The sequence below is a fragment of the Sorex fumeus genome, unplaced genomic scaffold (assembly GCF_029834395.1).
Source record: "Sorex fumeus unplaced genomic scaffold, SorFum_2.1 ptg000093l, whole genome shotgun sequence".
In the NCBI taxonomy this organism is placed as follows: domain Eukaryota; kingdom Metazoa; phylum Chordata; class Mammalia; order Eulipotyphla; family Soricidae; genus Sorex; species Sorex fumeus.
In genome coordinates, this window is record NW_026606150.1 from 10414817 (window position 1) to 10439442 (window position 24626).

The window sequence follows — 24626 nt, forward strand, 5'->3', positions numbered from 1 at the left end:
TTAAGAGATAGTTTAAGGTGATTGCCTCCTGTGTGGCTGAACCTGGGTTGATCTCCAACACCACAAGGTATCCTGAGTACCACCAGGAGTGAGGCCTGAACATTGAGGTGTGGCCCCCAAACCAAAAACAAACCAAACAAAAACCACCTTTAAGACCCATCTGAGGTTTGACCCTGGAGAGTTTCACCCACATTTTCCTCGATGTGTTTTGTAGTTCTTGTCACACAGCTTCTCTCGCTGAATCATGTTCCATATCTGGACGGACCTGTCTGTCATCTGTCACCTCTCAAAGGGCATCTTGGTTGCTTCTATGATTTGATGACCCATGCTGAATCCTGCAGATGTTTTTTTATGTAGTTTCAGGTGGACTCAGCTCTTCATTCCTTTGTATGAAGTCCAAGGATGGGGATTACTGCTAGATGGGAGAGGTTCACTTTTGTAAGTACCCCACACCATCTTCCCATGGGCTGTTGTCAGTGTCTTCATCGGGGCGGGGAGGGAGTGCTGTTGGTGATGGGAGGGCTTGTGAACATCTGTGCGTGTGCGGACACACACACACACACACACACACACACACACACACACAGTTTTCTGAGAAGTTATTTGAATGTTTTCTTCCCGCTTGTGACTTGTCAGGCTGCTAGCAGATGGGTTGCTATAAGTGTGCTGAAGTCTGGGGATGGCCCCAAAATTCCCCAGTCATTGTCCCCGCATCCTGTGACCAGCGGATGTGACTGTGTCAAGCAAGGGTGCTAGCTGAGAAGGGGAAGAATTGCCGAGACCACAGGGGCCCACAGTGAAGGAAGGAGAGATAGGGTGTGTGTGTGTGTGGGGGGGGGTAAATAGGAGGATAGGGCAAGCTGTGAAGGTGGTGATTCTGGCCCAGCAGGTAGTGAGGCAAGCCAGGAAGTCAGGTTGGAGATGCAGACAGTGCAGGTCCCAGGAGAGTGGAAGCCCTGCAGGGATCCATCTCAGGCCTTCAGCCCAGATCCCAGTTAATCTCCACTGAGTGTGTACACAGCTGTCCCTGCAGCCCCCAGCCCCTGGAGACCCGCCTCCCTGATGCTGGGCTAGAAGTGCTGCCCAACCTCTGAGTGGGACTCAGTGACCCTCCTGACCCTCGGCGGCCAGTTTCATGGCAAAGCTGAACATGTGAGCCTGTTAGGGCTCAAGCCTGTAGTTGGTGTTTGTGGTGACTTGATCCCAACAAGTCTCCCCCCTGCCAACCTCAAATGCATCCCACCCTCCTCATTGCCAGCAGAATAGGCTATGCTCAAGGCTCTGAGGCCAGAGAGAAGGGCGGGCTGGAGATGGCTCCCAAGGCCAGACCACACGGAGCCACTGGGTGTAGCCAGTGGCCCCGAGCACCACTGGGGAGACCCCCACCCCCGAAAAAAGGAGACTGAGGAGACTGTCCATTCCTGCTCACAGTAGAAGACCCTCCACATTCATAACTGCTCAGGCTCAGAGAGGCTCCACAGCCGCCAGCCTTGACACTCAAAATAAGTGGGAGATGGTGAATGGTCGTGGGGCTGAGAGTATGCTGCCACAGCCTGGAGACAGGACCCAGGGCTACCAGGACCCCTCAAACCACCAATGGCAGGAGGCAGGACCCACTTACCCCTGTACCATCTGCCCTCCAGAGAGAACCACACACAGAAGATGAGTCAGAACTAAAAAAAATATTTCATTTCATTCTGAATAAAAAACAGAACAGACTGAACGTTTGGGAACCCTGAAAACAATGTCATCTCTACAGCAAAATTTCACAGAAATCATCGCAGAGTGCCCAACCCCACACAGTGTAGGGGTGGGAGTGCGCCCAACCCCACCAAGAAGTGGCTCCTCCCAGCCAGTCTGGCCATGGGAACAGAGATGCAGATACGGTGGTGGCCATCGTGGTGTGGAGCCCACTGCAGTAGAGGGCCACCAAAGGGTCCTCCATCTTCAGGGCCCCTGGGTGTGTGGGCCTTTGCGGCTGTGCGCCCCCCACATGCCCCTCTTGGAGTGAAAGTGGTGGTAGAAGTGCCGTAGCCGTAGCCGTTCCACCTCCAGGCCTGCCTGCAGGACCCTGGGGAGCAGGAGGGCAGGGCAGGGGCTGAGTGGGAAGAAGACCCTGGGGAACAGGGCATCAGAGCAGGGTGGGGGGCAGGGGCCTGAGTGGGAGAAGTAAGGGGATCCTGGGCTGCAGAAGATTGGGGTCTGTCTCAGCTTACGGGACCCAGGAGCCACGGGACAGCCTTTTTGGCGTAGGGGTCCCAGGAAGTTCAACAGAGGACCATGGGAGATGCCATTAGGAGGGAATGGCCCCATTGGGGACCAGGGTCAGAAGGACTTGCCCCATTTCTGAAGGGCAGGTGTATTTACCTGTCCAGGAGTTCCCAGTCCTCACCACCCCATTGGTCCCGAAACTCCTCCGTGTTCATGCCCCCAACGCGGTCCAGATCTGATTTGTAGATTCCGAAGAGGCCAAAACCATTCACCTCCCAGTAACCTGGGGTGGGGTGGAGTGGGAGTGGGAGGCACCTCAGACATGGTCCCTGATATCAGAGAGGATGTGCAGGATATGTACTGGGTCCTGCCAGGAGCAGGTACTGGGTATTACCGTGTGGGTCCTGTGGTGAACTCCCACAGCCAAGGCGCATGACCACCGGAGCAAAGGCCAGTTTGCCTTCCACGCAGTGCTTGCGGATGCAGTCAAGGATGTTGGAGGGGAAGTGGATGTGCAGGTCACAGAGGAAGACGATGCTGCTGGCATCCTGGAAGTCCCAAGGTCTGAGTCCCGCCCTCTCCTCCTGCAGTACTCTTTCCTTGGCCGCCCTCCCCCCCCCCCCCGCCCCCGCCCTCACCTCCACCGCATCCACACCAGCTTGCAGCCCCGCAGAGCGCTCAAAGTTTCCGGATCGCCGGAGGTACTGGTACCTGAGGTGGGCAGGGCAGTCAAGGCACTCAGCCCTGCAGACAAGGACAGGACACCCATCTTTCCCTGGGAGGAGAGCGTCTCAGTCCCTCGGGCCGGGGTGGGCTTGCGGTTACCTGGGCAGCCGCGCGGCCTTCAGGGCCCGCTCCACGTCCATGTCTTCGCTCTCAAAGTCCACCAGGATGACGCTGAAGCGTGCATCCCTGGTGCGCGCGTGCAGGGCAGCCATGTCCGTCAGGAACTGCACCACCCAGCGCGCCTGGTTCTTCACTGCACAAGGTAGGGATGCGGGTGGTGAAGAGGCGGCTGCGACGCCCGCCCTGTGCGCTCCCGACCCGCCTTCCCGGGATCCGCGTCCCAGGCCCCACACACCTGGCACGATGAAATGCACCATCACGTCCTGGCGCCAGACCAGGCGCAGAGGCCTGCAGAGCTCCGGGCGGCCGTCGGGGCGCGTGGAGGAGGCGGGCACCGGCTCGGGGCTCTCGCCATCCTCGTCGTCCACGTCCCCCGTGCGCGCTCCCGGCAGGCGCAGGAAGACGTACTCCGACAGGCGCAGGCGGCCACTCCCGCGCTCCTGCAGCTCCAGCTCCAGCAGGAAGCGACTCCCGCGCGCGGAGTCTCTGCGCTTCTCCACGTTCACGATGCGCAGGAGCGAAAAGCGCCTGGAAGGTGGGGCCGGCATCAGTCTTCGGACCTCTCCCCCCGCACCCGGCACCCCCAGAAGGCCGGGCCGGGCGCTCGTTCCTGTGCGGTGGTGCCTGTCCGTGCTCAGAAGCCTTCAAGGGCTCCCACTGCTGCCCACAGCAGCCTCGCACGTCTCGGATCCTAATAGGCCACGCACTTGGCCCCCAGCACTCCCCCACCCTGCCTCCCCCTCAGCCTCTCAGCGCCACCCCCAAGCCCAAACCCTGCGCTCCCACTCAGGGTTCCTCTGCGCAGCCTCCCCCGCAGCGGTTAGTCTCTCACAGCCCCCCTTCCCCCGTGGGAACTCGGGGTTCAGACTTGGCCTCCCCCAGCCCCTCCCGACTCCGCCTCTCACAGCCCCACTCCACAGACTCCGCCTCTCACAGCCCCACTCCAGACTCCGCCCCTCACACACCCCCTTCATAGGCTCCGCCTCACAGCCCCACTCGACTCTGCCTCTCAGTTTCACTCCACAGACCCCACCTCTCAAAGCCCCAGACTCCGCCTCCCACAGCCCCACTCCAGACTCCGCCTCTCACAGCCCCACTCCATAGACCCCACCTCTCAAAGCCCCAGACTCCGCCTCCCCCAGCCCCACTCCATAGACCCCGCCTCTCAAAGCCCCAGACTCCGCCTCCCACAGCCCCACTCCAGACTCCGCCTCTCACAGCCCCACTCCACAGACTCCGCCTCTCACAGCCCCACTCCACAGACCCCACCTCTCAAAGCCCCAGACTCCGCCTCCCACAGCCCCACTCCTGACTCCGCCTCCCCCAGCCCCACTCCACAGACTCCGCCTCTCACAGCCCCACTCCACAGACCCCACCTCTCAAAGCCCCAGACTCCGCCTCCCACAGCCCCACTCCAGACTCCGCCTCTCACAGCCCCACTCCACAGACTCCGCCTCTCACAGCCCCACTCCTGACTCCGCCTCCCCCAGCCCCACTCCACAGACTCCGCCTCTCACAGCCCCACTCCACAGACCCCACCTCTCAAAGCCCCAGACTCCGCCTCCCACAGCCCCACTCCTGACTCCGCCTCCCCCAGCCCCACTCCACAGACTCCGCCTCTCACAGCCCCACTCCACAGACCCCACCTCTCAAAGCCCCAGACTCCGCCTCCCACAGCCCCACTCCAGACTCCGCCTCTCACAGCCCCACTCCACAGACTCCGCCTCTCACAGCCCCACTCCTGACTCCGCCTCCCCCAGCCCCACTCCACAGACTCCGCCTCCCCCAGCCCACTCCACAGACCCCACCTCTCAAAGCCCCAGACTCCGCCTCCCACAGCCCCACTCCAGACTCCGCCTCTCAGTCCCCCTCAACAGACTCCGCCCCCCAGCCCCACCCGACTCCGCCTCTCACAGCCCCACTCCACAGACCCCACCTCTCAAAGCCCTAGACTCCGCCTCCTCCAGCCCCACTCCACAGACTCCGCCTCCCCCAGCCCCACTTCATAGACCCCACCTCTCAAAGCCCCAGACTCCGCCTCTCACAGCCCCACTCCAGACTCCGCCTCTCAGTCCCCCTCAACAGACTCCGCCCCCCAGCCCCACCCGACTCCGCCTCTCACAGCCCCACTCCACAGACCCCACCTCTCAAAGCCCTAGACTCCGCCTCCTCCAGCCCCACTCCACAGACTCCGCCTCCCCCAGCCCCACTTCATAGACCCCACCTCTCAAAGCCCCAGACTCCGCCTCCCACACGCCCCTTCACAGGCTCCGCCTCTCAGTCCCACTCCAGACTTCACCGCAGTTTCAGTCCACAGGCTCCGCCTCTCACAGCCCTCACTGCCACGCCCCTCTGCCCCCCCCAAATCTCACTCCTCTCAGCCCACCCCTCCCCCCAGCGCCCACGGGTCCCCGCCTCTGCCCACATTCACCTGTCCCCTGCCAGCACAGCTCAGAACTCCGCAGGCCCCTCCCCACCACGATCCTGCCAACTGGGGGGCGACGGTGGGGGGGTGTCCACGCGCAGCTTCTGAAGCCAGACTGGGTCCCGGGAAGACCCGGCAGCGTCGCGGAGACCCGCCTCCAGCCACGTGTGGGGGTGAGTCTGGGGGCTCCCGGCCACGCTCAGGCCTTCCAAGGGGGTCAGTGGGGTTCCCCCCCGTGGGAACTCGGGGTTCGGCACCGCCCCGGCGCGAGGCGCTCGGGCTGACCGTAGCCTGCGTGCAGGGGCGGGGCGGGGAGGGCCCCGAGCAGCGGCGCGGCCAGTACCCGGGGTGGCGCACGTTGAGCCGCTCCATGTACTGGGCCACCACGTCCACCGCCTCGGCCTCGGGCAGCTGCAGGTTGCCGGACACGTTGCAGCGCAGGTCGTTCCAGTCCGAGCGCAGCAGCTCGAAGTCCAGCGCGCCCACGCTGAAGGTGCGCTGCCAGTCAATGGCCTCCTCGCGCCAGCGGCCACGCGCCGGCCCTGGCGCCGCCTCTTCCGCGCTGTCCTCCGCGGCCTCGCCGCCTTCTTCTTCCTCCTCCTCCTCCTCCTCCTCTTCCTCCCCCCCTGGCCGTGACACCTGCGACAGGCTCAGGAAGGAGGTCACGGGCTGCACCTTGGACGAGTTCACGGTGGCCGCAGTGGGCGGCAGGAGGCCAGCCCGGTGCCCGTGGGGGGTCGGTGCCCGGGGCCGGGGCCTGAGCTCCGGGGCTGGGGGGCGGCCAGTCCTGCGTCCCCGGGCCCCAGGTAGGCGTGGAGGTGCACGCAGGGGCACCCGGGGCAGGGGCCTAGGGCGCACGAAGACTCCAGGGAAGGGAGGCCAGGGCGGGCGCGGAGGAGGCGGGGCCTGGGGCCGGACCCGCGTCACGTACACCTTTGGGCTCCGGGGTCGTAGAGGGCGGCCCAGGAGGAGGGGCAGGGGCCGGGGGGCCCAGTTCAGCGCCCTGGAGCGCCGTGGGGCCTGCTCGGCCGGGAGGCTGGGGGACGCTGGAGGTGCGAAGGTGGCGTGGGCCTCCACAGGGGCAGCGGGGGCACTGGAAGAGCGGCTGCTCTGTGCGGGCGTCACCCCGGTGGGGTCCACACTGTCCAGCAGGTCGTGCTCATTCTCCTCTTCCAAGAAGTCTAAGGAGACACAGGTGAGGCTGCTGTCAGGGAGTGGGCAGTGCTGGGGTGGGGGCATGGAGTGCCGAAACTCACCATCTGGGCTGAGGAAGAGGAAGGCACGGCGCTGCACCTCTTCCTCTTCGTCCTCACCATCTGGCCGGTCCATCTTCATGTATTTGTAGAACCCAAACCTGGGGGTGGGGCGGGAGTTAGGGACCCTCAGAAGCCCTGCCCTGCACTGCTGCCCCCTGTGCCCACCTTTCCAGGTACAGAGGTGATTCCCGGTAGAAGCACTTGTTGTCAGTCTCCATATGCGTCAGGCGTGTGTGATCGTTGGGGTACACAAAGGACAGGTATACCTGGAGGGAGGGCAGAGGTGAGAGCCATGCCTGGCCAAGGGGGCCGACTGGGCTCTGGGTGAAGCTGGTCACTCACGAACTGCAGCCCCTGGTATCTGGCAATGGGGAAGTCCTTGACCACGTAGGTGGGCGCATAGGCACAGGGCTCCAACACGCTTTCCACACTGGCGGGCTCCACGCGGGGGGCTGCAGGAAGGGACTCAGACTGGCCCCAGTCCCCCAGACCTCTGCAACCGCACCCTCACACTAAAGGCTCATCCAGTGCACCCTACACCCCCGCGAGCCCCCTCACTGAGGAAGAAGGTGTCTCGGGGGTCTAGCCGCAGCATGTCGGCTCTGGGCTCCTCCTGTGGCTGATGCCCTGCCACGTGGCTGGCTGGAGACTGGGGAACATGGGCCACGTGATCCATCTTTAGAGCTGACTCATCTGGGGACAGAAGGAAAGTTGGGATTCAGAGGGTGCCGAGACCCCTCCTGACCCATACCTGAGAGCATCCCAAACAAACCCTCATCCCAGCCTCCCCGCTCCGGGGCTGCCAAGATGGCACCTGTGTAGAGAGAGAGGTGAGAGGAGCCGATGACCTCGAATTTCAGGCCGGGCAGGAAGGCTCGCCACTGCGGGTGGGGGGACAGCATGGTCAGGAGCTGGGCGGCAGAACACGGGGGCAAACCCTCCCAGGATGAACTGGAGGTGGTGCTCAAGAGGCCCCGAGAAGGGCCAGAGAGAGAGAAAGTGCAAGGGGGAAGGCGCCTGCCTTCCATCCCTGGCACCCAACAGGGTCCTGAGTCCCGTCAGGAGTGAACTCTGAGCACTGCTGGGTGTGACCCCCAACCCAAAAGACAGAGGTCCTAGAAACAGGAAGCAGAGAAGCAGGGGTCCCTGTAAGAGCCCTGTATTCCCCTGAAGACCTCCTGAGGCTCCTCCCTGCTGAGGGGCCTTCTGCCTAGCCCTGTCCTCCAGCTCTGCGGCCCTCAGGAACAGTCTCACCCCTCTGGTTGCGTCCTCAGTCCCCTTTGGCACCCATAAATCACCTATTTGCTGCTCCAGCCAGGACTCCACTAGATATGCGTGTACGCGCCTGCCTACACACACACACACACACACACACACAGCCAAGATCGTGAGCTGGGGTGAGAACCCCTCATACTCCCATCCTCAGGGTTAGGGCCAGCTCTCCCACCCCTGTCTGTCACCTCACCAGCTGGCTCTTGAGCCCCTCCCCTGTTATTGCTTGGTCCACCACATCTCCAGTCAGGCTAACACACATCTGTGCAGGGCTGGGACGCACAGGTCACACTGAGCTACTGGGGCATGGCAGGCCAGAGTGTGGCACACGGTGGCTATGTTCTCCCGCTTTTCTGCACCCCCCTCAGGACCTCCCCCACTCAGGGTTCATGGCCTTCAAGATGCTCCTGAGTCCCACAACAGACAGAGCAGAGAGGGGCCAGGTGCCAGGGCGCCTGCTTGTCCCCAGGGCTGTTCCTGTGGGAAGGTGGGGCGTGATGAAGTCTTGGACACTCCTGGGGAGGGCCGGCCACTCACCCCCACTTCCACATGGTCTGAGCCTCGGTCGTCCTGCTTATGTAGTAGTTCAAAGTAGTACCTCCGGGAGGCCATGAGCCTGGGGACATGGGGGTCAGGCAGCAGGTTCCCCCATGCACATGCTTTCAGACCCCCAACCCAAAGAGATGAACAGTCACAAGGAACTGGGCCCAGGCGGGACTCTCAAGGAAGGGTAGAGCAACGTGTGGAGGTTGGCAGCAGGTGGTGGGGGACGTTGGTGTGAGGGGTTAAGGGGTCCTGGAAGGTGGGTACTGGGTATGGTGGTGTGGGGTAGGAGGGTGAAGACATGGTACCCACTGCCTCACCCTATGGTCACTCACCGCTTGGGCTTGGACACCTGGGAGCTGAACTTGGTGAACTCCCCAGGAGCTGTCCACTCAGAGCCAGTCTGGAGGTGACAGAGAGGCCATGAGGGCTCAGCCTCCTTAAAAGCTGGAAGGGCCTATGAGTCATACCACAGGAGGCCCAGTGGGAATAGTGGGGTGTGACAGGCTGGGAGGTACCTTGCCTACAAAGGCCAATAGCTGGGCTCCTGCTGGGCTCTCATTTGGGCTCAGCCAGAATTCAGAGTTGTCATCTGAAGCCACAGAGAACTGGACATCTCCTAGGTCATAAGAGAGGGTTCAGGGGGAGTGGACCCCCCTCCCTGCCCCCTTCCCTGCCCCTCCCCGGCACACCTGACCCCACACCATCTCTCGCTGGGTGGATGAAGCCGAAAATGCGGAGTCCGTAGTTCTTCCACTTGGGGGACACGGCCAGCTTCTTCACGGTGGTTCGAGTCTGGGGCAGGGGGCAAGCTTTTCTGTCAAAGTCCACCACCCTGGCTCTCCCTCGTGCTGCCCCTCCATGCCCCACCCTCACCCACCCTGCCCAGCTGTGGGCACTCACGTGAGGGAAGAGCGGGAAGTGCAGGTTCCTCCGGAGGTGGCCCACGGCGCCCCCACACCAGTCCTCAAACACATGCAGGTTCACTTGCCCCTTGTACTGAGAAGCAGGAGCCTTCCCTTCAGCACAGCCCTGGCAGCCCCCTCCAGACCCATCCCAGCCAAGCCGAGCTCACCTCCTCCTGCCACGGAGGCACGTGCTGGGTGAGGTTCAGGTGTGGGGGCCTTCCAGCCCTCCCGGGCAGGAGCATGTTTGGGTCCTGACCTTCAGCCTACAAGAGAAAAGTTCACTGGGATACAGTCAAGACTTGGGGTGTGGGGCTCTGCACACTCCCACAAGGACCCCGGCTCAGGCCTCAGTTCTCCTGCCCAAGCTGATGCATGGGGTACACAGCTGAGAGGGTGTGTGCGCAGGCCAGCTGCATCCACTCTCTCAGGTCAGAGTCCTGCAATCTCCTGACTTTCTTACCGCCTGTTCCTCCTCGCGGCTCTCGCTGGAGTCCTCTGCTCTCTGTGTGGACCGTGCAGCCCGGATGCCCCGGCCCTCTGTCACTCCAGTTAGCTTCTCTCCATCTGTGGGAGACACATAGGCCGTGCTAAGGCTCAGACTTGATTGCTGCCAGAGGCACTACCTCTACCAGGCAGCAGGAGGCAAGATGGGCAGCGCACTGCCCAGGAAGGCTGCCTTCCTCCTGGTCCCTGGAGATTGCCAATAATAGCTATAGTGGCGAACGACTCCCATATGTCCACTCCTGAGACCCAGATCATCTCCCAGGTCCACTCCTGACCCAGGCCATATCCTCTGTCCACTTCTGACTCCAGGTCATATCCCACAGTCCACTCCTGATCCCCAGACAATATCCCACTGTCCACTCCTGACCCCAGGCCATATCCCGTAGTCCACTCTGATCCCAGGTCATCTCTCAATGTCCACTCCTGATCCCAGGCCATCTCCCACAGCTCTCTCCTCATACTCTGAAGCCTGCACCTGACTCTTGCCTAGATAGAACAGTCAAGAGTGTACATGCCAGTGTGTAAGTGCGTACATGTACTCCTGCATACATTCAGTTATGTGTGCATGCACAGGATCATGTACATGCCAGTGCATGTATAGTGTGCTTGTGCATGTACTTCCATGTACACTAGCATAAGTGAGTACACACACCCACATACATGCTAGTGTGCATGCACACACCACTATGCTTGTGGCCAGGCCATGGCTCACCCAGCAAAATCTGTGGTGCTGCGGGGTCCCAGACCAGCTGTACACAGGCACACAGTGCACACAGGCACCCATGGACATGTTATTTGTATGTGCATGCCCATGCACACACCAGTGTATGTGCCTGCACATTCAAGTACACTCCAGCACACATGAGAACACATCCATGCACATACGAGTGTGCACATACATCATGTATGCACATGTATAGGTGCTTGTACACCCATCTGGCCATTACCACCAGCGACTCTGCCTTCAGGAAGGCTTCCAGGACTGCTCTATACCTAGTGATTTGCCTGCCTGAAGACTGCAGTAGTATCTGGTGAAGCCTCCTTTACCAGAGCTTAGCATGACTGAACCCCTGTTGGAAGAGCCGCACTGCTGCCTATACAGTGTATTATGCACCTGCTCTGAGGTCAGGGCACAGCCTGGGCAGGAGCAGCAGGTGCACTGCTGAGGAGGAAGCCCAGAGGAAGGCTGTCCCCAGGAGACGGTCCCCCAACACTGTCCCATCTCCAGAGCTGGGAGAGTGGAAAACCCCTGGATGGGAGCAGGATACCTCTATGGCCTCAATGCCCTTATATTCCCGGTGAGCAGTGGGCTTGAACATCCCACCCTGCCACAGGAGGTCCCACACCCTAGAACCTGACCGTCTCTTACACCCCAACGTGATCTGTCTAGGATCCTTCCCAGCGACCCTCTGCTCTAAAGCACACCTGCATATGGGTACCTGAAGCCTAGGAGAGAGAGGCACGCAGATGTGGCAGCCTCATGCCCTTCTCTGCACGAGGGCAGTCATGGGAAGGGAGCTCCTGAGAGGCCCCAGCTAGAGGCCACAGCCTGCAAGGCCATGGCTCACCCAGCTAAATCTGTGATGCAGCGGGGTCCCAGAGCAGCCGGCCACTGTGCTGCAGCCCTGGCTCAGTGACCTCCATCCGCATGGCTGCTGGCGCCAGAAAGGAGGTTGCTGCCCCTTCAGTGCCGCGTCTCTGGTCAGAGGCAGCACCAGCCAGTGAGGAGAACCTTCGGCATGTTCAGTGGCTCCCCACAGCCCTACTCTGCTGGGGCTGGGGCCGGACACAGGGCCCAGGGGCAACCCCCCCACAGTGTGCTATCTGTGGGCTGAAACGTCCAGGGCATGGAACAGTGCCTGAACTCTGCAGCCCAAAGCAGAGGAACCCTGAGAAGGGGGTTCCCATGTCACCTCAGCTGCTGAGCTAGACTCCCTGCTGCTCAGGAAGTAGAGTGGGGAGGGTGGCGGTGGCTCAGGGACTGCAAATCAGCTGCAGAGATGGCGTCTGGGTTCTGTGTCACTGGGTCACACTCTAGGATCCTGCTCTAGGATTTACGAAGCGTACTGGGTCCTCTGCTCTAGGGGAATGTGGAGTGATCTGTTTCTAGGAAGTGAGCTATATGGGGGACCTCCTGGGGGGGCAGTGGGATGAGACCAACATTTGTATGAGGGTGTCCATGTCCTTGAAGCAGAAGCAGAGGAGCAGCACGGCAACCTGACCCTCACCCTCAGAACACCCCTTTCCAGATCTGGGTCCTGCTGAGTCCTGCCCTGAGGTACTTCCCCAGGGTTCTAACATTCCCTCCTGCCTGGTCACCAGTGCATTTCTGCTCTAGAAATGCTCTTCCCCAGAGGTCAGAGGCTCACTCCTCCAAGAAGCTCCCAGGTTCCTCAACTAGAGGGCAGGGCCCTCCTCTGGATCTCTCCCACAGGTCTGACAGGGTTTAAGGAGCTCGGTGGTTCTTGGCCTGTGGGTGCACGTGTGTAAAGTGTAGGGTTGGTAGGTGCGGGGTATGTGAGTGGAGGGTGTGTGGGTGCAGAGTCTGGGTATAGGCCATGTGGGTATAGGGTCTGTTGGTATAGGGTGAGTGGGTGTAGGGTCTGCTGGTGTAGGATGTGTGGATATAGGCTGAGTGGGTGCAGGGTCTATGGGTGTAGGGTGTGTGGGTGCAAGGTCTATGAGTATAGGCTGTGCAGGTATAGGGTCTGTTGGTGTAGGGTGGGAGGGTGCAGGGTCTTTGGTGTAGGTTATGTTGATAAAGGTTATGTGGGTGTAGGTTGTGTGGATACAGGGTATGTGAGTGCAGGGTCTCTAGGTGTAGGGCCCCTGGGTGCAGGGTCTGTGGGAATAGGCTCTATGGGTATAAGGTCTGTTAGTATAAGGTGTGTGGGTGTAGGGCGTGTGGGTTGGGATGTGTGGGCGCAGGGTGTGTGGGTGCAGGCGTGCGGTTGTAGGGTCTGTGGGTGAGGGTCCGTGTTGGTGTGGGTATAGGTCTGTGGATGCAGGATCCATGGGTGTAAGGATTTGCAGTGGGTGTGGGTGCAAGGTCCGCGCCGTGCCTGCACTCAGGCACTTGACAGTGGGTAGCGCATGGGGTCTGTTTCCATGCGCGCCCCCATCTCCCCACTCCCAAAACACAGGAAGCTTCCGGGAAGACCGGCGCTGGATCAGGTCAGCCCCCGCCCCCTCAAGCCGCCCAAAGCCGGACCCCTGCTCCTTCCCCGTTCCTTGGAGGCGAGCAGCCGAGGCACAGCTAGGTTTCGTCTCTAGGGCGCTCCAGGAGCAAGCGAGGCCTCGGCCAGAGACCCCCATCGGTCCCTCCAGCTTGGGGGCCGCTCCCGCGGGGGCGCGCGCGTCTGCGCTGACGTCATCTGGTGTGCGGGACTGACCCAAGCGTGCCCCCAGCCCCAGCCCGCCCGGCGCGCGCCCCCCGCCGTACCTCGGCCGTAGCCCAGCCGCTGGCGCAGCGCGCGGCCCTGGCGCACCAGGCTCAGGTGCACGTACGTGAGCCACGCGGCGCAGGTGAGCAGCAACAGCAGCAGCAGCAGCTTGATCTGTTTGCGGATCTTCTTCACCGGGAACCACGGCATCGCGGCGGGCCCGCCCCGCCCGGCCGCGCTCAGCGCCGCCGCTGCAGACCCCGGCTCCAGCGCGCCCCGCGCCGCGCCCCGCGGCCCCGCATGGCCCTTTGTCCGCCGCCCGCGGCCACACGCGGCGGCGGCGCCCCCAGGCTGCCCCCGGCGGCGGCCGGGGTGGGCGGCCGAGTGGCTCCCGGAGGCGCCCCCGCCCGGCCGCGCCCGGCCGCTGGGGCTCCGCGCTCCTGGGGGCCCGCGGCGGGACGCGCGGCATCCACGCTTCGGTGCTACCCACCGTGAAACGGTCCCGGCCGCGGCGCCAGCCAATCGGGACCCCCGCCAGCACGCGCGGGGCCAATCAGCGGCGGGGGGCGGGGCCGGAGGTTAGGATGTGCCGTCGCGCATCTCCACGCACCGCGCGCATCCACCTGGGCGCGGGGGCGCGGTCGTGCGCCGGGCTTGGAGAGCGGGGCGCGGGGGGCAGAGGGGACGCGCGGTGGGCCGAGGTGCTGGGACCGAGGAAGGGGGACTGGATGGGGAGGCTCAGCGATGGGGGCCGCTGTGCAGGGCCAGGAGCCTGGAGAGGGGAGGTGACGCCAGGGTTTTCTGAACGGAGACTGCGCGAGCCTCCGGTACGGTCTGGTGGAGACACAGGGAGCTGGGGATGGCCCTGGTCCTGGGTTGAGCCTCTGAGAAGCCACGGGGAACGGAGAGGGAAAGGACGTTGGGGAGAAACTGCCTGATGACTGGCCGGCCTGCGGGGCGCTCCTGGTGAAGGCGAGGAGAGTCTCAGGAGCGCATGGCTTGGTCCAAAGGCCCTTAGCTGCCGGGCTTGCTGCTGTGCCCTGGACGAAGCAGCAGTGGGCCAAGGTGGGGGACCCACCAGTGGCAATGAGAGAGGCTATGCGGGCAGAGGGAAGGACTGTCTGTGGGGGTGGGGTGGGAGCAGCGGCGCGCAGGTCAACTCTTAGTGTGCAGAGTGAATGGGCGTCCAAGGAGTGGTTGGACTGTGCCCTGGGAGTGTGTGGGTGAAGATGTGTTTGTTCATTTTGTCCCCGCGGTTTCACCATCTTGCCGGCTCCCCAGTGCCAGCCTCCTGCTCCCCTCCATCCTCTGTTTTTAAGTCCCGTTACTCTTATTTTATTTTATTTTTTGCTTTTTGGGTCACACTCGGCGATGCACAGGGGTTACTCCTGGCTCATGCACTCAGGAATCACTCCTCGCGGTGCTCAGGGGACCAGATGGGATACTGGGAATTGAACCCGGGTCCGCTGCATGCAAGGCAAACACCCTACCCGCTGTGCTATTGCTCCAGCCCCAAGTCCCGTTATTCTTAACGAGTAATCTCACACTTGAAGTGTTCTGTACTCTGGGATGTGGGGCTCAGGGTTTTACACAGTCTAGAAGATCCCTCTGCTCTGCCCCAACACGTCCCAAGCTTGGCGGGAGGGTAAGAATGATGTGGTTACTCTAGAGCTATTTGTGCTTTCCGTAGGTGTATGGAGGCTAAACACTGAGTTGAGTCTTCCCAGGGGAGGGTTTTCTGGGTACCAGCAAACAAACCAAAATCCTGGAGAGCCTTTACATACCAGGGCTGGGGTGGGGAGATGCGGCACCACTGCACCCCGCGGAAAACTGTCCACACAGTTGCAGTGATAATGGGGAGGAGACGTAATGTAGCCCTGGGGTGTAGTGTCAGTCCCCTTAGGCTGTCCCTTTTCTCTTGGGATCTACCCCATCCCAGGTACACGTCAGTGTCCTCCCTGCTCTGTCCATGGTCCACATCACGTCATGTGTACTCATAGAAATGCAGATACAATTGTGCGTGTTTCAGATGGGTCTGATGAGCACTATGCACAAGCTCACGTCACTTGTCTTTTCTCCAAATGATACCTGCCCAGGCCTACTTGCACACATTCTGCCAGTAGACACTTTCTCAGTGCCTCGACAAGCAGAGATCCCTGGGCCTAGTGCTTAGAAAGCTGCTTCTGAGGGCTGGAGTGATAGTACAATGGGTAGGGTGCTTGCTTTGCATGTGGCCATCCTGTGTTTGGTGGGAGGGCAGGATCCCTTTGATCCCCAGCATCCCATATGGTCCCCTGAGTACAGAGCCAGGAGTAACCTCTGAGGACCACTGGGTGTGACCCCAAAACAATAAAACGAACAAAAGGGAAAGCTGCTCCTGGTGAAGAGGTGGGACCCGACAGCTGTGCCACCTCTGTGTGCCTATTCCAGGTGTTGTACCAACCATATGCTGGACTCCATGTGCCAGAATTCACTGCCGGCTCCATGAGCTGATCCCATGTGCCTGTTTCGTGTATCTGTACTATGTGTACTATGTGTCAGACTTGCATGCTGGACACCATGTGGCTCTTTTATGCTCCTGGCCCATGTCGTATTTTGTGTTCCTGTCCCATGTGCCAACCCCACACATGCCTGTTCCATGTACAGGCTCCATGTGCCATATGCCTGTGCTGTGGACTGGGCCCCATGTGCCGTGTGCCTGAGCCACATGCTGGCTAAGTGCCTGTGCCATGTGCTGGGTTCTGTGTGCCATGTGCAGGGCTTCATGTGCCATGTGCCTGGCCGTGTGCTGGGCTCTGTGTGCTCACAACCTCCCTCCCTTGACCTGGACCAGTACAGGATGAGGGGCTTCTGCCCATCACTTGGCTCTTTGTCCTGTGTGATAGCCTGGGGGTCAGCACTTCACTGCCCTCTCCGGTCGGCCAAGGGGCAAGCACATGAGTTCAGTCACCATGAGGTAGCTGGGCTTCCTCAGTCTGCACTGAGGGTGCAGTCACCCCTCCGAAGTGCGTAGTCACACCACATGACCCTCACCAGCAGTGGCCACCATGCTGGCTGCAGCCATTAGCATCCACTTAGAGGAGACACCAGGTGGCCTGGGGCCTAGGAGTCTAGACCTTTCTGTGGGAGTTACTGTCTACTCTCAGGTGTTCATGTCTCACTACAGGTTAGCAGGGCCCCACCGTTCTGCTTATCAAATCCAGGGAATGTGGCTTCACTGATGTGAGGGACCTGAGTGGTGTCCTTGGAAGCAGGCCCAACCATGTGGCCTTTGTCCACGTGAAGGCCACACCTCTAGGTACAGAGGCCCAAAGCAGTATCAGCCTTTCCTGGGGGAAGCGGATTCTCCTGAGAGCCTTTACCTGCGAGTGGAGAAATGTTCTGTTTGGTGTGGCCGCCCGCACAGATGGGAGGGTCTGTGTCTGTAGCGTAGGGATGTTCTCCGCCTCTCTCTGCCTTGTGCTCAGGCCAAGAGGACAGGGTGATGGGTCGGGCTGGGGTTCTGCTGCCCACCTCCTCCAGGATGTGTGGCATTAGGCAGGCAAAGCAGGAGCCTCTGGCCCCGGCGGGTCCAAGTGCCCAGAGGACGCCTGAACCAGCTCCTGTAGAATCTGCTGTGCCAGCACCTGACTTGGGACTTCCCCACATCAGGCTTGAGGCCACAGATCTCTGTAGCTTGAGAAGTTCAGTCACGGCGGGGGCCTGGGCGCTGGCTCAGAAGGTAGGAGGGCGTGCCTGGCTTTCACCACCCCAGGATCCATCCCCAGGTCTGAACGGTCCCTAGCAAGCAAGAGAAAGGAAATTGGCCACGGAGTCGTGCGGTGTTTGTAGCCCGAGCTGACCAAGGCTTGCATGGTGGCCATTTTCTGCCAACAGCCTTCTGGCAGGGACAGTACTGCCTGCTGGCCTCTCTGCTCCTGACTCTTGCTGGCAGTTAGGTGCTGCGCTTTGACACCCACCTCGATGGCAGTCGCCCTGTCACTCCAGACCACACGAGGAGACCTGCAGGCCCTCGAGCACAAGGGAGGAAGGGAACAGGCACCCCAAGCATGCAGCATGACACAGCCAGACTGCGGCTGCCAGGAGACTGACTGACAGAGAGCTCAGAGTTGCACCCCAGCTCCCCTCGCCCCTAACATCTGTGCTGGCCCCATGAGCCTGCACCTGTGTCTGCTGCCTGCCTCCTTGCTTGTGAGGATGTGGTCCCGTCCTCACCTCTGGCCTACAAGCCACACTTCTGCGCTCCCTCCCTCCTGTCACACCGTCCTCACCTCACTCCATCTTCTGCCCTCCTCAGCCTTTCCCTTCCCAGGGTCCTGTGCTGGACACATGTGATGTGTTCTCTGCCTAACAATATGGCCCGGCAGGGACCCTGGGTGTCAGGAGGAGACACAGAGATAGACGCCATCATCACATCATAACAAAGACGAAAGTGAACTTTATGATGTGGCTATGGATGTTGATGTTGCCCTCGACCAGATCCTTTGGCAAAGCAGCATTTCCTGGCTTCCCTGCTGTGAGTGGCCCTTGGGAATAAGAACTCCAGTGCAGTCATTTTGCCTGAGCACTGGCTTCCCCATCTGGGACCTTGCTCGCTCTTTTATTTATTTATTTTAAATTTTTATTAGGGAAACACCATGAGACACAGTTCTAGACTTACAAATTTTTGTGCTTGGGTTTCAATTATATAATGATCGAGTACCCATCCCTTCACCAGTGCCCATTCTCCAGCACCACGGATCCCAGCATCCCTCTCACCCCCCTTCCCCCCATCCCACCCTGCCTCTGTGGCAGGCCATTCCCTTTTATTCTTTCTGTCCTTTTGGGTGCTGTGGTTTGCAAAAGAGGCATTGAGTGGCAATCATGTTCGGTCTATAGTCTCTCCCATCCTGGGAGGATCTTCCCAACACCCTTTATTTGGTGCTCCCTTCTCTATCTGAGCTGCCTTTTCCCCTAGCGTGTGCGGCTGGCTTCCAAACCATAGAGTAAACCTCCTGGTACTTATCTCGGCTATTCTTGTGTGTTAGTCTCCTATTTTATTTCTTTATGTTCCCCAGATGAATGCAATCTTTCTATGTCTGTCCCTCTTTCTGACTCATTTCGCTAAGCATGATACTTTCCATTTAGTACCACTTGTATGTAAATTTCATGACTTCATCTTTTCTAACAGCTACATAGTACTCCATTGTGTAGGTGTACCAAAGTTTCTTTAACCAGTCATCTGTTCTCAGGCACTCAGGTTTTTTCCATATTCTAGCTATTGTAAACGGCGCTGCAATGAACAAACAAGTGCAGGTGTCACTTTGACTATACTTTTTTGACTCTCCGGGATATGTTCCCAGGAGTGGTATTGCTGGGTCAAATGGGAGCTCAATTTCTAATTTTTTGAGAATCATCCATACTGTTTTCCAAAAGGGCTGAACCAGTTGGCATTCCCACCAGTGAAGCGCCAACACTGGTTGCTTTTGTTCTTTTAGATGTGGGCCAGTCTCTGTGGTGTGAGATGATATCTCATTGTTGTTTTGATCTGCATCTCCCTGATGATTAATGATGTAAAGCATTTTCTCATGTTCCATTTGGATTTCTTCTTTGAGAAAGTTTCTATTTGTTTCATCACCCCCATTTTTGCTCATTTCTTTTTACTGACATGATTCCAATGATACTTTGTACTTTCGGTTTCAGTGCAACACCGTTTGGGGGTGGCGGGTTGGTTAATGGGCCACACCAGCAGCAATCAAGGTTTGGTCCTGGCTCTGTGCTCCAGGATCACTCCTGAAGGTGCTCAGGAGAACATATGTAGTACCAGGGATCAAACCAGGACTGGTTACTTGCAAGGCAAGTGCCTTAACTTTTGTATTGTCTCTCTGGCCCACTTATTTAGTTATTTATTTTGAGTTTTGGGTCACACCCAACAATGGACTTACTCCTGGTTCTGTGCTCAGGGATCACTCCTGGTGGTGCTTGTGGAACCATATGGGACATGGGGGGAAATCAAACCTGAATTAGCCATGTTCAAGGCAAGACCCCTGCCTCCTGTACTATTTCGCCAGCCCCAATTTATTTACTTAAAAAATCAGGGTCCAAACCAGCAATGTTCATGGGACTCGGGGTCACTTACTCTGTGAAGACATCTGGTTGCTTGCAGTTTGGAACCATAGGAATAACCCTGTTAGAAACATTTGTGACCAGGGGTCTAAGAGAGTTCAGTGAGTAAGATGTTTGCCTAGCATGCTGCCAATCTAGGTTCAATTCCTGACACCCCATGTGGTCCTCTGAGCACTGCCTGGAGTGATCCCTGAGCATAGAGCCAGCACTGAGCATTACTGGTGTGACCCAAAAAACAAACAAACATAGGGGTTGGAGCGGTAGTACAATGGGTAAGGCATTTGCCTTGCATGTAGCCAACCCGGGTTCAATTCCCAGAATTCATTATGGTCCCCTGAGCACCAGGAGTAATTCCTGAGTGCAAAGCCAGGGGTAACCCCTGTGCATTGCCAGGTATGACCCCAAAAAGCAAAAAAAAAAACCCACAAAAACAAACCAAACATAAAACAAACCCATGGGTTGTTTTCTTGTCTCTCTATCTATATATATTATATAAAATAAGATCACTTGATCCCCCGTTATTCATCGATTTACTTGAGCGGGTGCCAATAATGTCTCCATTCATCCCTGTTGCGTGCTAGCGTGGCCCAATGGCATCTGTTCGTTCTAGGAACATGCAGAGCCTCAAACCATTCATTCAGGGTCTTGACGAAGAAGTCTGACCATCTTGTAGGTGGGCATCCATGCAATCTTTTGACGTCCCATGGAATCCAGTCAGTAATGACTCTAGTCCAGCGGTTGTCTGTAAACCTCACTATGTGTCCAGCCCATCTGATTTTTGATGCTTTGGCAAATGAGACAGCGTTCCTGATTCTTGAGCGTTGATGGAGGTCAGAAGTCCGGATTCTATCTCTCATTTGAGTGAATCATGATATTCCAAGCATAGCTCTTTTGATTCCTCTTTGAGAGACCTGAATAGTGTTCTCATCCTGTTTTCGTAGGGCCCAGGTCTCTGAGGCATATGTTAATGCAGGAAGAACAGTGGAATCGAAGAGATATGCTCGTAGCTGGAGGTTCTTTGTCCTCTTAGTTATTTCTTTGATGCTCTTGAAGGCATTCCAAGCCGCTCTCTTCCTCCTGTGCAACTCAGGTGCCAGGTCATTCATCATGTTGATTTCTCGACCTAGGTATATATAACTGTTGCATTCGGAGATGGTGGTTCTATTGAGAGCGAATGGAGCGTCAGGAACGAGGCTGTTTCTCATAAACATTGTCTTCGTAAGATTCAGCTGTAGTCCAACCTTTCCACACTCATGGTCAAAGTCAGCCAGCATTTGTGCCGCCTGGCTGATGTTTGGTGTTATTAGAACCATGTCATCAGCAAAGCGGAGGTGGTATAGTTGCCGACCATCTATCTTCACTCCCTTTCTTTCCCATTCCAATCATTGCATTATATTTTCGAGGGCGGCACTGAAAAGTTTTGGTGAAATGGTATCACCCTGCCGAACCCCTCTCTTGACATCAATGATTACCTCTTTGTAGAATGGTGAGATCTTGGTAGTGAATCCATAATAGAGCTCACGAAGGATCCTGATGTATTGAGTTTGTACGCCCTGATTGGTTAGGGCTTTTATGACCGCTTCCGTCTCAACAGAATCAAAGGCCTCCTTTAAATCAATGAACGTTAGACAGAGCGGCATCTTGAACTCCTGAGAAACCTCAGTGAGCTTAGTAATCGTGTGGATATGGTCGATAGTACTGAATCCTTTTCGGAATCTGGCTTCTTCACATGGTTGTCCTTCATCTAGTGTTCCGCTAATCCTATTCAGGATGACTCGAGTGAACAGTTTGTAGATGACAGACAATAGGCAGATTGGGCGATAGTTGCCAGTGTCGTGGATGTCTCCCTTCTTGTATAGTAGTACAGTCCTGCTGGTTTTCCACTGGGATGGAAACTTGCATTCAGACAGGTAGCGTGTGAAGAGCCAAGCCAGTGTATTGATGAGTACTGATGGTAAGTTCTTAGGTGTTCAGGTCTGATCTTGCCTGGACCAGGTGCTCTTTGTTTCTTTACCGATGAGATGGCATGTTGGATTTCGGAAGGGAGAACACTGGGAACGACATATTCATCATGCGGAATGTGGTATGTGGGCAAGTGGACGTGGCTATTAAAGAGATCTGAGTAGAAGTCATGAATAATCTTCTCCATTGCCCTTCTGGAAGATGTGATAGATCTATCAGGATGTCGGAGGGCAGTCATCTTGGTCTTGTAGTTGGTGAAGGACAGGCGGGCATTACGAATGCTTTTACCGGCTTCTGCCGCATCTATCAGCACTGCTGCTCTCCTGTCTTTGAGGTCATCCTTGATGGCTTCTCTGCATTGTTTTGCCAGCTCAGATGTTCGCTTGTGGTTGCCTGAGGCATGTGCCAAGCCACGTTGGTGAATAAGTTCAAGAGTGTTCGAAGAAAGGTGTTTTTTTGTGGTTATCTCTCTCTTGGCATTCCTCACACAATCATGGAGGTACTGAATCATTCGATCATATTCCTCATCAATGTTGTCAATGATGGCATCTTCCCATGTTGCCGCAACAGAGCCAAAGAGCTCCCAGTTGGTGGTTGTTCTGGGAGTTCTCTTCTTAAACTTTGCATTCTTTTCTCCTCGTCCTGTGAGGTAGAATTTTGCACGAAGGAGATAGTGGTCCGATCCCGTTTGGAATTTTGGGACAACAGCAACATCGATTAGGCAAAACCGCCGATTGAATATGATGTGGTCTATTTCATTGTGGAACCGTCCACATACATAAAATAAGATGTGTATATATAAATGTATCTTATTTTCTTATTGTCAAAAATTATATATACATTTTTGTTTCTTTTGGGTTCACATAAGGCCTTACTCATGGCTTTGTGCTTAGGGATCATGCCTGGTGGATGCAGGGGACCATATATGGCGTGGGGGATCAAACCCTGGTTGGTCTTTTGCAAAGCAAGAGCCCAACCTGCCATACTATCTTTACAGCTCTGGAGGTGTATTTTCGTTTGTTTGGGGGCCAGATCCAGTGGTGTTCAGGAGTCATTCTCAGTTCAAGGATCAGAGAAGTTGGGGATGGAGATATATTGCAGTGGGTAGCAGGTAGGGCACTTACCTTGCATATAACAAATCCAAGTTCTATCCCGGCACCTCATCTGTCCCCCTGATCCAGAGAGCCAGGTGTAATCCCTGAGCACTGCTGGGTGTGGCTTCCCCCTCCCCCCAATAAAGAGAGAGAGAGAGATTATGTTGTTTTTCTTGTTGTTAGTTACACAGCCGAAGACCTCCAGAACCAGCCACCACCATGCTGAAACCACTCTCTGCACACATGAAGGTATCAGCAGAGGAACAAAGGCACGTGGGTCCCGGGGCTGAGATCTCCAAGCCTACGCAGGTTGGGGCTGAGCATCCTCCACCCAGGACCCTCCAAATTCCAGTAGGCGGGGGTCACACCCACCAACTGGCCCCCTGGCGCCGTGTAATCCCATCAACGGCCAAGACTATAAAACCCAGCTCCCGGAAACAGCCACACGACATCTTATCATCTCATTCCTACTTTGGACAAACTGGCAGGCTACTGAATGTAACCTGCCCACACGGCAGAGTCTGGCAAACTCCCCGTGGCATACCCAATGTGCCAAATACCAGTAACAATGATGGGTCTCATTCTCCTAACTCTGAAAGAGCCTTGAATATGGCACTTCTTTTAAAAATCTCAGGGCTAGGACAAAGGAGACGTTACTGGGGCCTGCTTGAGGCAATCAATGGCAGTGCTCGGGACACTGGGGATTAAACCCAGGTCAGTCATGTGCAAAGCAAGGGCTTTACCCACTGTACTATCTTTCCATCTCCTAGATTGTACTTTTGAGATACTAATTTCTGACTGCAGAGTCAGGAGTAACCCCTGAGCATCGCCAGGTGTAAACCCCCATCCCGGCCCAAAATCAACCAACCAAACAAAGAATCAGGGGAGTAGGCCATCCTGAGGATTGAGCTCCTGCATGCAAAGCCTGCACTCCGGCTCATTGACTTAACTCCCTGATACCCAAATTTTAATATTTTAAGAAATCCCTTTTTTCTTTCATGAACTATACTTAGGATTTGTATCTAATTTTTTGTTTTGTTTTGGTTTGGGGGCCACACCAACTGTTCTGAAGGGGGGTGGGCTCAGGGCACCATATGGCGTGTCAGGGATCAAACTTATGAACTGTACTATCTCTCCAGTATCCCCAGTAGGATATTTCATCGAATGAGCCATCACCAACTCTAGCTCACTGAGATTCCTCCGGTGTTATCTGCCAGGAGAATAGTTTTGCATATAGACCTTAAATTTAGATCTGTTTTCTTAAATTTTGTGAATCATCAAGGGTGTTTCTAGATTTATTTCTGGCTTAGCCGTCTGGTCCATGGGACCCAACCCCCCCCAGCCCGCCCCTGTGCCTTCTCTCCCTGTGAGAGGGTGGTGGGCCCCTTACCAAGCATCTGGTTCTCCACTCTATTCTCACTCCCAGGCAATGAGTCTCCATTCCTGTAGCTTCCAAATGAGTCACAAAGCCTCCAGCCCTGTTCTGCCTTTCAGCAGTATGTATGTGGGATATTAATCCCGTGCCCATAATACTTGCTCATTAATTCCATGAGGAGCTAATCCTGTTCCCACAGGGACAGTTCTCTGTGCCGAGGCATCTTCTTCCCACTCTGCATGAGTTTGCTTTTCTTGTCCTAGTTCTATAGCTGGATCTCTGGTACTACAAGAGAAGCAAGGGGGCTTCCCTTGCCTGGCAATAAAGGGATGATTCTGGTTTCTCACAATTGTATGAGGTGTTAGCTGGATGATTTTTGGAATGTATTCTTTGTCAAGTTAAAGAAATTCCCAGGCCAGAGAGATAGTACAGTGGACAGGACACTTGCCTTGCACATAACCTACCTGGGTTAAGTCTCCGACACCCCATATGTTTCCCAAGCACTACCAGGGATGATCCCTAAGCACAGAGCAAGGAGTAAAGTCCTGAGCATTGTCAGGTGTGGCCCAAAGCCCAATAATATAAACAAACACAAATAATTTTATTGAGTTTCCCTAGTTTACAACACTGTTGACATCGATGTTTTACAGTTGCAGAACAACCACCCTAGCCCCTCACCTGTGTTTGAAGATACCACATTGTTCCACAGTCCCTCCCATCACTACCTCTTGGTTCCAATTGT

The 24626-nt window shown here is 57.0% G+C and overlaps 1 protein-coding gene across 2 annotated transcripts; it reads right to left on the bottom strand.

The window, feature by feature from the left end:
- Positions 1 to 1669: 1669 nt before the first annotated feature.
- Positions 1670 to 13849, bottom strand: B4GALNT4 (beta-1,4-N-acetyl-galactosaminyltransferase 4). 2 transcript variants are annotated; one of them, XM_056131800.1, is made up of 20 exons: positions 13408 to 13849; positions 9914 to 10025; positions 9629 to 9712; positions 9457 to 9552; positions 9258 to 9348; positions 9072 to 9172; positions 8889 to 8956; positions 8548 to 8626; positions 7553 to 7619; positions 7297 to 7431; positions 7081 to 7190; positions 6904 to 7004; positions 6739 to 6836; positions 5826 to 6663; positions 3293 to 3585; positions 3037 to 3190; positions 2850 to 2922; positions 2606 to 2759; positions 2368 to 2494; positions 1670 to 2071 (listed from the first exon to the last, which is right to left on the bottom strand). In XM_056131800.1, the coding sequence occupies exons 1-20, from the start codon at positions 13815 to 13817 to the stop codon at positions 1948 to 1950; spliced, it is 3315 nt and encodes a 1104-aa protein (XP_055987775.1). In that variant the 5' UTR covers positions 13818 to 13849; the 3' UTR covers positions 1670 to 1947. The 2 variants fall into 2 exon arrangements, with proteins under 2 accessions (XP_055987775.1, XP_055987776.1); XM_056131801.1 differs by having other exon boundaries at positions 9629 to 9724; positions 9922 to 10025; positions 13408 to 13666.
- Positions 13850 to 24626: the final 10777 nt, after the last annotated feature.

What these genes read in the sequence shown, in the direction of transcription:
- B4GALNT4 (XM_056131800.1), bottom strand. Translation starts at nt 13,817, where the DNA reads ATGCCGCGCGTCCCGCCGCGGGCCCCCAGGAGCGCGGAGCCCCAGCGG. An exon ending in CCGAGACACCTTCTTCCTCA is followed by an intron (nt 7,191 to 7,296) that starts GTGAGGGGGCTC and finishes CCCTTCCTGCAG; the next exon opens with CCCCCCGCGTGGAGCCCGCC. An exon ending in TCACCTCTGTACCTGGAAAG is followed by an intron (nt 6,837 to 6,903) that starts GTGGGCACAGGG and finishes CCCCACCCCCAG; the next exon opens with GTTTGGGTTCTACAAATACA.